Genomic DNA, 12,260 nt, shown 5'->3' on the forward strand with positions numbered 1-12,260 from the left:
TTTCTTTGCTGTGCAGAAGCTTTTTAGTTTGATGTAGTCTCATTTGTTTATTTTTCCTTTTGTTTGTCTGGCCTAAGGAGACATGATATTCAAAAAGATACTGCTAAGACTGATGGCAAAGAGTGTACTGCCTATATTTTCTTCTTTACGGTTTCAAGTCTTATATTCAAAACTTTAATCCATTTTGAGTTAATTTTTGTGTATGGTGTAAGATAATGGTCTACTTTCATTCTTTTGCAAGTGGCTGTCTAGTTTCTCCAATGTCACTTTTTGAAAAGACTTTCCTTTCTCCATTGTTTGTTCTTGGCTCCTTTGTCAAAAATTAGCTGTCCTTAGTTGTGTGGTTTTATTTCTGGGCTCTAAATTCTGTTCCATGGATCTTTGTGTCTGTTTTTATACCAGTACCATGCTGTTTTGATTACTGTAGCTTTGTAGTATATTTTGAAGTCAGGGATTGTGATTCCTCCAGATTTGTTCTTTTTTCTCAGGATTGCTTTGGCTATTTGGGGTCTCTTGTTAGTCCATATAAATTTTAGGATTCTTTGTTCTATTTCCATGAAGAATGTCATTGGGATTCTGATTGGGATTGTACTGAATCTGTAGATTGCTTTAGGTAATATGGACATTTTAACTATGTTTATTCTTCCAATCCATGAGCATGGAATATCTTTCAATTTCCTTACGTCTTCTTTGCTTTTCTTCGATAATGTCTTATAGTTTTCAGTGTATAGGTCTTTCACTTCATTGGTTAAATGTATTCCCAGGTATACTATTCTTTTTGTTGCAATTGTAAATGGGATTGTATTCTTGATTTCTCTTTCTGCTAGTTCGTTGTTAGTGTATAGAAACACAACTGATTTTTGTATGTTGATTTTGTACCCTGCAACTTTACTGTATTCGTTAATTATTTCTAATAGTTTTTTTGGTGGATTCTTTAGGGTTTTCTATATATAGAATCATGTCATCTGCAAATAAGGAGAGTTTCACTTCTTCCTTTCCAATCTGGATCCTTTTTATTTTTTTTTCTTGCCTAATTGCACTGACTAGGAGTTCCAATACTATGTTGAATAAGAGTGGTGAGAGTAGGCATCCTTGTCTTGCTCCTGTCTTAGAGAAATAGGTTTCAGTTTTTCACCATTGAGTATGATGTTGGCTGTGGGTTTGTTGTATATGGCCTTTATTATGTTGATGTACTTTCCTTATATACTCATTTTATTGAGAGTGGTTTTTTTTTATCATAAATGGACGTGGAATCTTGTCAAATGCTTTTTCTGCATCTATTGAGATGATCATGTGATTTTTATTCTTCATTTTGTTAATTTGGTGTATCACATTGATTGATTTGTGGATGTTGAACCATCCCTGCATCCCTGGAATAAATCCCACTTGATCGTGGTGTATGATCCTTTTAATGTATTGTTGTATTTGATTTGCTAATATTTTGTTGAGGATTTTCACACCCTTGTTCATCAGTGATATTGGCCTGTAATTTTCCTTTTTTGTGTTGTCTTTGTCTGGTTTTGGTATCAGGGTGATGTTGGTCTAGAATTAGGAAGCATCCCATCCTCTTCAATGTTTTGTAAGTGTTTGGAAGATAGGTATTAAATTTTTGTTGAGCATTTGGTAGAATTCACCAGAGAAGCTATCTGGTCCTGGACTATTGTTTTTTTGGGAGGTTTTTGATTACTGTTTCAATCTCTTTACTTGTGATTAGTCTATTCTGATTCTCTATTTCTTCTTGATTCGGTTTTGGAAGGTTGTGTGATTCTAAGAATTCACCCATTTCTTCTAGGTTATCCAATTATTGGTGTATAGCTTTTTGTAGTATTCTCTTATAGTCTTTTGTATTTCTGTGGTGTCCGTTGTAATTTCTCCTCTTTCATTTCTGATGTTATTTTTTGGAGCCTTCTCTCCTTTTTCTTAGAGAGTCTAGCTAAGGGTTTGTCAATTTTGTTTGTCTTTTCAAAGAACCAGCTCTTAATTTCATTAATCCTTTCTATTGTCTTTTTAGTCTCTATTTCAGTAATTTCTGCTCTGCTTTTTATTATTTCCTTTCTTCTACTGACTTTGGGCTTTGCTTGTTCTTCTTCTAATTCTTTTAGGTATAGTATTAGATTGTTTGTGATTTTTCTTCTTTCTTGAGGTAGGCCTCTATTGCTATAAACTTCCCTCTTACTACCACTTTAGCTGCATCCCATAGGTTTTGGTACGTTGTGTTTTCATTTTCTTTTGTCTCCCGGTATTTTTTGATTTCTCCTTTGATTTCTTCATTGATCTAATAGTTGTTCAGTAGCATGTTGTTTAATCTCCACATATTTGTGACTTTTCCAGCTTTCCTCTTGTAGTTTATTTCTAATTTCATACCATTGTGTTCAGAAAAGATGTTTCATATGATTTTAATCTTCTTAAATTTATCGAGGCTTGTTTTGTTTCCCAACATATGTTCTATCTTTGAGAATGTTCCATGTGAACTTGAGAAGAATGTGTATTCTGCTGCTTTTGGATGGAATGTTCTACGTACATCTATTAAATCCATCTGGTGTACTGTTTCATTTAAGATGATGTTTCCTTCTTGACGTTCTGTCTGGATGACCTACCCATTGATGTAAGTGCGGTGTTAAAGTTCCCTACTATTATTGTGTTGCTGTCAATTTCTCCCTTTAGGTCTGTTAACAGTTGCTTTATATACTTTGGTGCTCCTCCGTTAGGTGCTTATATATTCATAAGTGTTTTGTCTTCTTGGTGGAATGTCCCCTTTCCTTTATCATTATATATTATCCATCTTTGTCTCATTACCTTTTTTGACTTAAAGTCGATTTTGTCAGATATAAGTATGGCTAAACTCACTTTCTTTTGGTTGCCATTTGCTTAGAATATCATCTTCCATCCCTTAATTCTGAGCCTATGTTTGTGTTAGAGCTGAGATGTGTTTCCTGGAGGCAGCATATTGTTGGGTCTTGTTTTTTAATCCGTCCAGCCACTCTGTGTCTTTTGCTTGGTGAATTCAATCCATTTACATTAGGGTAATTATTGATATATGAGGGCTTAATATTGCCATTTTATCTTTTGTTTTCTGGTTGTCCTATATTTCCATTATTTCTTTTTCCTTGTGTTTCTGTCTGCCCTTTCAGTTTGGTGGTTTTCTGTGATGTGTTTCTCAGTTTCCTCTTTTTTTTTCATGAGGAAGATCAGCCCTCTGCTAACATCTGCCAATTCTCCTCTTTTTTTGCTCAGGAAGACTGGCCCTGGGCTAACATCTGTGACCATCTTCTTCCACTTTATGTGGGACGCCGCCACAGCATGGCCTGCCAAGCAGTGTGTTGGTGTGCGTCTGGGATCCGAAACGGCGAAACCCGGGCCGCTGCAGTGGAGTGCGTGTACTTAACTGCTGGTGCCACTGGGCCAGCCCCAGTTTCCTCTTTTTTTATGTTTTGTGACTCTGCTCTGAATTTTTGGTCTGGGGTTACCATGAGGTTTGTATAAAAGATCTCATAGATGAGATAATCCTTTTTCTGCTGATAGCATCTTATCTCCACTTGCCTATGCAGGTTCTGTCATTTTCCTCTTCTCCTTCTATGTTTTTGTTGTCACACATTATCCCTTTTTGTATTGTAAGTCTGTTGCCAAATTAAAGTGGTTATAGTTATTTTTTAATGTTTTCTTTCCCTTTAACTCTTATGTCATAATTGTTTACTAACCTATTCTGGTATAGAGTTGCAGTTTTCTGATTCTTTCCGTCTGTTTATCACCTTGCTCAGAGCTTAGTAAACTTTTGCCTTTTTGTTTCAGGTAGGAAGGCTCCTTTCAACATACCTTGTAAGGCAAGTCTAATGGTGATGAACTCCCTCAGTTTTTGTTTGTCTGGGAAAGCCTTTATTTCTCCTTCATATCTGAAGGATAACTTTGCTGGGTAGAGTATTCTTGGCTGAGTTTTTGTCTTTCAATATTTTGAATATATAGTTCCACTCTCTCCTGGCCTGTAGAGTTTCTGCTGAGAAATCCACCGATAGCCTAATGGGGGCTCCTTTGTAAGTTATTTTCTTCTCCCTGGCTGCCCTTAGTATTCTTTCTTTGTCATTGACTTTTGATAGTTTTCCTATAGTTGTTATTTTTTTTTGGATTTTAGTCATTCTAATAGGTGTGTAATGGTATATCATGGTGGCTTTAACTTACATTTACCTCATGAAAATGATGTTGAGCATCTTTTCATATGTTTATTTGCCATACTCACATCCTGTTTGATAAAGTGTCTGTTCAGATCTTTCCCCTCTTTTAAAAATTGGGTTGTTTTCCTACTGTTAAGTTTTAACAAGTCTTTATATATTCTGCATGCAAGTCTTTTCTCAGATATGTGGTTGCAAATATTTTCTCCAAGTCCGTTACTTTTCATTCTCTTAATCGTGCCTTTCACAGAGAAAATGTTTTGAATTTTATAGAGTCCAATTTATCATTTTTTCCTTTATGGATTAGGCTTTTGAAGTTACATGTAAGAATGTTTTGCTTAATCCAATGTAACATTTTCTCCTGTTTTCTTATATAAGTTTTATAGTTTTACATTTTACATTTAGGCCCATTATCAACTTTGAGCTAATTTTTACACAAAGTAGGAGGTAAGTGTCAAGGTTTTATTATGTCTTGTTTTGTTTTGCATATGGATGTCCAACTGTTCCAGCACCACTTGTTGAAAAAACAATCCTTTTTCCATTGAATTGACTTTTCACTTTTGTCAAAAATCAGTTGACTATATTTGTGTCAGTCTATTTGGTTATTTCTGGGCTCTCTAATTTGTTCCACTGATCTATGTGTCTTCCCTTCAGCCAACAGCCACACTGTCTTGATTACTGTAGCTTTACAGTAAGTCCTGAAATCAGGTAATTTGAGTCCTTTGACTTTTTTTTCCAGAATTGTATTGACTATTCTAGTACCTTTCCCTTTCCACATACATTTTAGAATTAGTTTGTTAACATCTACAAAAAAGCTTGCTGGGATTTTGAGTGGGACTGCATTTTTAATCTATAGATCATATTGAGAATTCACATCTTAACAATATTGAGTCTTCCAACCCATAATCATGGAATGTCTTTCCAATTATATAGTTCTTTCATCAGAGTTTTGTAGTTTTCTGCATACAGATTTTGCATATATGTATGTGTGTGTGTGTATCTAACTACTTAACCCAAGTACTTATTTTTTTGGTGCTATTGTAAGTGGCATTGCTTTGTTAATTTCAAATTCCAAATGTCAGCTGCTGTTATATAGGAAAGCAATTGACTTTTGTATATTGACCTTGTATTATGGAACCTCATTAAATTTGTTTATATTCAAGAGTATTTTGTAGATTCTTTGGAGATCTCTATGAAGATAATCAATCATACCATTTGTGAAAAAAATAGTTTTATATCTTCCTTTCCAATCTGCATGTCTTTTATTTATTTTTCTTGCTTTATTGCACTAGTTAGCATTTCCAGAACAATGCTGAATAGGAGTGGTGAGAAAAGGAGATCCTTGTCTTGTTCCTGATCTTAGGGGGAAAGCATTCAGTCTCTTGAAATTATGAGGCTTACTGTATGTTTTTCATATATACCCTTTATTAGGTTAAGAAAGTCTCCTCCTAACTTTTTGAGATTTTTTATAATAAATGGGTATTGAATTTTGTTAAATGGTTTTTCTGAACCTAATGAGATGATCATATGGTATTTCTTAGTATGTTCATATGGTGAATTACATTGATTGATTTTTTTTTTTTTTTGGTGAGGAAGATTTGCCCTCAGCTAACATCTGTTCTAATCTTCCTTTTTTTTTTTGGCTTGAGGAAGATTAGCCCTGAGCTAACATCTGTGTCAATCTTCTTCTATTTTGTATGTGGGACACCACCTCAGCACGGCTGACGAGTGGTGTAGGTCTGCACCTGGGATCCAAACCCACGAATCCAGGCCATCAAAGCAGAGTGCGCTGAACTTAACCACTACACTATGCGGTCAGCCCCTACATTGATTGATTTTTTTAATGTGGAAAGAGCCTTGTATTCATGGGATGAACCCCACCTGGTCTTGATATATTATCCTTTTTATATATTGGATTGAATTTGTTAATATTCTGGCAAGTATTTTTATGTCTATATTCATGAAATACTGTCTGTAGTTTTCTTTTACTGTATTTGTCTAGATTTGGTATTAGAGTAATGATGACCTCATAAAATAAATTGGGAAGTTTTCCTTTCTCTTCTATGTTTTGGAAGTAAATGTGTAGAATTGGTAATATTTCTTAAATGTGGCAGAATTCATGAGTGAAACCATCTTGGCCAAGTGTCCTCTATTTTGAAAGGTTTTTTACTACTAATTCTATTTCTTTAATAGATATGGAACTATTCAAGTTATTTATTTTTCCTTGACTAAGTTTTGGTAGTTTTTGCCTGTGTTAGTCTGCTCAGGCTGCCATAACAAACTACCAGAGACTGGGTGACTTAAACAACAGAAATTTATTTTCTCACAGTTCTGGAGACTAGAAGTCCATGAACAAGGTGCCAGCAAATTTGGATCCTGGTGAGAGCTCTCTTCCTAGTTTGTAGATGGCTGCCTTCTTAATATGTGAGAGAGAGAGAGAGAGAGAGAGAGATTGAGAGTTTGATCACTGGTGTCTCTTCTTCTTTTATAAGGACACCAGTTTAATTCGGCCAGGTCTCTACCCTCATGACCTCATTTAACCCTAATCACCTGCTTAAAGATCCTATCTCCAATGTACTCTATTTAGGGGATTAGGGCTTCAATGTATGAATTTTGGGGGGACCCAATTCAGTCCATAGTAGTGTTTTTCTAGGAATCGGTCCATTTCACATAATTATCAAATTTATGGGCATAGAGTTGTTTGTAGTATTCTTCTTATTGTCCTTTTAGTGTCTGTAGGATCAGTGGTAAAAATTCTTGATATTGATAATTTGTCTCTTTTCTGTTCTTTTCTTGGTTAGCCTGGCTAGAGGTTTATCAATTTTACTGATATTTTCAAATAAACAGCTTTTGGGTTCATTGATTTTGTTTTCTTTTTTCCTGTTTTCAATGTCATTGATTTCTGCTCTAATTTTTATCATTTCTTTCCTTCTGCTTGCTTTAGGTTTAATTTGCTCTTCTTCATCTAATTTCCTAATGTAGTAGTATTGGTTATCGATTTTAGACCTTTTTTCTTTTCTAATATATGCATTTATTGCCATACATTTCCCTCCAACCACTGCAATAGCTGCTTACCACAAATTTTGATAAGTTGCATATTCATTTTCATTTAGTTCAAAATACTTTTAACTTTCCTTGAGACTTCTTTTACCCATACATTTTTTAGAAGTGTATAGCTACATTTCCAAATATTTGGGACTTTTCTAACTATCCTTCTTTTATTGATTACTAGTTGGTTCCGTTACGGTCAGAGTACGTACTCTTTCTGTTTTTAGATTCTTTTAAAATTTTTGAGCTTTATTTTATGGCCCAGAATGTGGTCTCTCTTGGTGGATGCTTCATTTACACTTCAGAACAATGTGTACTTTGTTGGATAGATTGTTCAATAGATGTCATTTAGGTAAGGTTGGTTGATAGTGCTGTTCAGGTTATTTATATCCTTACTGATTTTCTGCCTGCTAAATCTATCAATTACTGAGAGAGAGAGAGTTATTAAAGTCTCCAATTACAATTGTCGATTTGTTTACCTCTACTTTTATCTCTATCAATTTTTGCTTCATGTATTTTAATGGTTTGTTGTTAGGTGCTACATTTTTAGGATTGTTACAAGTGCTCTTGGAGAACTGAGCCCTTTATCACTACGTAACGTGCTTCTGTATCCCTGATAATCTTCCTTGTTCTGAAAACCACTTTGTCTGAAGTTAACATAGCTATTACTGTTTTTGATTAGCATTTGCACAGTGTTTCTCCATCCCTTAACTTTAAATTAAAAAAAAAATTTTAAGTAGACTTTATTTTTTAGAGCAGTTTTAGTTTCACAGCAAAATTGAGCCAAAGGTACAGAGTTCCCATACATCCCCTGCCCCAACACCATCCCTTAACCTATCTGAGTCTTTATATTTAAAGTGTGTTTCTTGCAGACAACATATAGTTGAATTTTTTTTCTTTTATGCAATTTGACAATCTTTCTCTTTTGACTGGTGTGTTTAGGTAACGTTTAAAGTGATTATCCATGTGATTGGATTTAAATCTATCTTCTTGCTATTTTCTGTTTGTTGTATTTACTCCTTCTTTCACTTCTTTTTCCTCTTTTTCTGCCCTCTCTGATTTTCACTGAGTATTTTTTATGATTCCATTTTATCTCCTTTCTTGACGTATTATTCATACTGTTTTTTAAAAACTATTTAGTAGTTTTCCTAATGTTTGCAATGTACATTTTAAAATAATCTAAGCCTATTTTTAGATAATTCTATATCACTTAATGTGTAGTGCAGGTACCTTATAATAGAATATTCCTAATTTCTCCCTCCTATTCTTTGTCACATTGTTATCATTTGTTTCACTTTTACATATGCTATTAACACTAAATACATTGTTATTTATACTGCTTTAAACAGTCAAATTTAGGGCAATTAAGAATAAGAGAGGGCCGGCCCCATGGCTTAGCAGTTAAGTGCGTGCTCCGCTACTGGCGGCCCGGGTTCGGATCCTGGGCGCGCACCGAGGCACCGCTTCTCCGGCCATGCTGAGGCCGCGTCCCACATACAGCAACTAGAAGGACATGCAACTATGACATACAACTATCTACTGGGGCTTTGGGGGGGGAAAAAAAGGAGGAGGATTGGCAATAGATGTTAGCTCAGAGCCGGTCTTCCTCAGCAAAAAGAGGAGGATTAGCATGGATGTTAGCTCAGGGCTAATCTTCCTCACAAAAAAAAAAGAATAAGAGAGATAAAATTTTATATTTTATCTTCATTCCTTTCTAACACTCTTCCTCTTTTATGCAAATCCAAGTTTGTGACCTATATCATTTTCCTTCTGCCAGAAGAACTTCCTTTACAATATTTTGAGACATTGTATCAGAAAGTCTTTATTTTTCTCTCACTTTTTAAAGATAATTTTTTGGACATAGAATTCTAGGTTGGCAGTTTACTCTCTTTTTACTACTTTAAAGTTGTCATTCCATTGTGTTCTTCCTTGCATAATTTCTGATTAGAAGTCTGCTGCAATTCTTATCTGTGTTTTTCTCCCTTCTGGCTGCCCTTCACTTTGTTTTTGCTTTTCTGTAGTTTGAATATGATATGCCTAGGTGTGGGATTTTGTGTGTGTGTGTGGTTTATTAAAAATTTATCATACTTGGTGTTCTCTAAGCTTCTTGGATATGTGGTTTGTTATCTATCACTTATTTTGGAAGGCTTTCAGCCATTATTTATTCAAATATTTCTTCTGCTTAGTTCTTTCTTTCTTCTCCTTCTGGTATTCTATTTATGCATGTTACAACTTTTGATATTGTCCCACAGTTCCTGACTACTCTGGTATGTATTTTGTTTCCACTCTCATTTTCTCTTTGCATTTCAGTTTGGGTAATTTCTATTGACCTATCTTTACATTTATTAATTCTATCCTTGGATGTGTCAAGTCTACTGATGAGCTCATCAAAGTCATTCTTCATTTCTGTTATTGTGATTTTGATTTCCTTTTGATTCTTATATTTTACATCACTTTGCTGACATTATCCATCTGGTCTTTCATTTTGTCTACCTCTTCAATTAGAGTCCTTAAAATATTAATCATAGTTATTTTAAATTTCCTGACTGATAATTTCAACACTTGTGTTGTCATTTGTGAGTCTAGTTCTGATAGTGCTTTGTCTCTTCAACTTGTGTTACTTCTTGCCTTTGTTTTGTAATTTTCTTGTTGCTGTTGAAAGCCAGATGTGTTGTACAGTGCAGTAGATATTGAGGTAACTAGGACTTTTAGGGTGAATATTTATATCAATCTGGCCAAGAGTTGGGCTATGTCTGATGTTTGTTGTCTCTATGAGTACCAGAGGCATTAAATGCCTCTAGTAATCTTGCTTTTGTCTCCTCTCTTGGCCTTGTCCCTTCCCTTTGTGCTGCACCTCAGAGAAAGTTTGTCTCTTGCAGCTTTCCCAGCTGTAATCCACTGTTATTTTAAGTGGAGGCTTATTAGCTGCTTGTAATGTGTAGGGGAGGAGAGCATTCTCTAATCTCAGTCTTTGGAGTGCACAGTGGGCTGGTGTCTTGGGATTGTGGCCTTCACAATTGTTTTTGTCCCTTTCCAGGGTGTTGTTGGTTGAACTGTATTCCACAAAAAGATATGCTGAAGTCCAAACCCCTAGTACCTGTGAATGAGATCTTACTTGGAAATAGGTCTTTGAAGATAATCAAGATAAGAGGAGATCACACTGGATTAGGGTGGGCCATAAATTCAACAATTGATGTCCTTATAAGGAAAGAGAGATTTGAAGACAGAGAGGAGACACAGGGAAGAAGGCTATGTGATGATAGAGGCAGAGAGTGGAGGGATGTTGCCACAAGCCAAGGAACACCAAGGATTATTGGCAACCAACAGAGAATTTAGAAGAGGCAAGGAAAAGTTCTCTCCAAGAGCCTTTGGAGGGAACATGGCTTTGCCAACGTCTTGATTTCAGACTTCTAGACCCCAGAACTGTAAGAGAATAAATTTTTGTTGTTTTAAGCCATACAGTTTGTGGTAATTTGTTAAAGCAGCACTAGGAAACTAATACACAAGGGTAAAGCTTTTTCCCTTCTGCCATCTAATGCCTTCCCTGGCTGTAGCATTTCCGGTCTATGTCTTTGAAACCCTCTCCCATGTATACTGAGGCTTTCTTTTTTTCTTTTTTTTCCCCTTAGATGAGAGATAGAGTGGGGCTAAAGGTCCTCACAACTCCACAGAAAATATTTTCAGTCCACATAAAAAGTATCTGTTATTGCACAAGAATGTAAATATGTTTAACACTCCTGAACTGTACACTTAAAGATGGTTAAGATGTTAAATTTTATGTTATATATTTTTTATCACAATTAAAAATAAACTGTATGTCTTCAAACATCTTACCAAAATGATCTTCATGTTGCCGCCAAGCACAATTCAGACACTTAGAGGCTGTATGGTGCCAATGGATGGCTAATGGAAATAAGCTATTGAAGCTGGGCTGTTGAAGTGCCCAACATATGACTCTTCCCCTCAGCAGGTCCTGGATCCCGCTTTGTAGGTGGGACAACCTGCGGCACCACATCCTAGAAAATTCGACAGTAGAAAGACAGTTAGTAACAACATAAAACAACTTTTATGAGGATACAGGAATAACACTATAGATGTAACTATGTAAAAGAATAGATTTAATTATCTCAAATACAGAGGATTAAACAAAGGAGAAATTCTGAAAAGCTAAGCATAAGTGGTCTATAACCAGTACTTCCATTTTTTCACTAGCCACTCTTATTTTATGCCCTGCAATCTTGCTTCTACCCTAATATCTAACTGAAGTAGTTCTTTAAAAATTCACCAATTTTAATCTTACAACCACATATAAGGATTGCTTTTCAGGTCTCATCCTTCTGGGCCTCTCCACTTGTGACACTAGTGATCACCCTCACCCTGGCTCCTTGAAACTTTCTTTTTCACTGATTATGTATGATTGTGGGCAAGTTACTTAAACTCTCAGTGACTATGTTTCCTGTTTTGTAAGACGAGGATAATAATACTTATCTCATGGGTTTAGTGCGAGGACTAAAGTACTTAGAACTATGTCTGTCCCATAGTAAGCCCTATATATATCAGCTGTTTTATAATTGTCATCATTACTATTATGGTTATTCCTAGGAATAAACTATATCAGTTGGTAAAAGTACCTTGATAAACCTTCTTGGATTTGGTGACTCCCTGAGCATCATGGTTTCAGAAAGATTAATAAAACAACTTCATTTGCATAAGACCTTAAAAGGAATTAATCTGTCCTGTAGGAAGAGAGGGAGAAAGCTATGGAGCTTCAGAGAAGCTGTATGGTGCTTGATGGGGAACCTTCTCAATAACCCCTTAAGGTTACTAAACCCACAAAATACTTGAGTGGATGTGTACCTGTGTGTGTGTGTGTGGTGAAAGCTGATAAAGGGTTTGAATTTCATGTTGATGTGGGATGAAACCAATAACATACACAAAGGCCACAGCTAGAGATGTAGTAGAATTTGATGATGATTAGTGGAGGGTTCTGAAATAACAGCTTAGGAAATTGAGAGCTAAAGTCAAATTTATTGAGATTTTATGGGTGGG

At 35.5% G+C, this 12,260-nt stretch overlaps 1 protein-coding gene across 3 annotated transcripts in view; it reads right to left on the reverse strand.

Moving 5' to 3' along the window:
* Positions 1-12,260, reverse strand: part of TMLHE (trimethyllysine hydroxylase, epsilon) — a 100,343-nt gene that overhangs the window by 45,569 nt on the left and 42,514 nt on the right. For all 3 annotated transcript variants that reach the window (XM_058535058.1, XM_058535056.1, XM_058535057.1), the window contains exon 2: positions 11,046-11,227. In XM_058535058.1, the coding sequence (XP_058391041.1) occupies positions 11,046-11,226 (181 nt within the window). In that variant the 5' untranslated portion in view covers position 11,227. The remainder of the gene's footprint in view (positions 1-11,045; positions 11,228-12,260) is intronic.

The sequence above is a fragment of the Diceros bicornis genome, chromosome X (assembly GCF_020826845.1).
Source record: "Diceros bicornis minor isolate mBicDic1 chromosome X, mDicBic1.mat.cur, whole genome shotgun sequence".
In the NCBI taxonomy this organism is placed as follows: domain Eukaryota; kingdom Metazoa; phylum Chordata; class Mammalia; order Perissodactyla; family Rhinocerotidae; genus Diceros; species Diceros bicornis.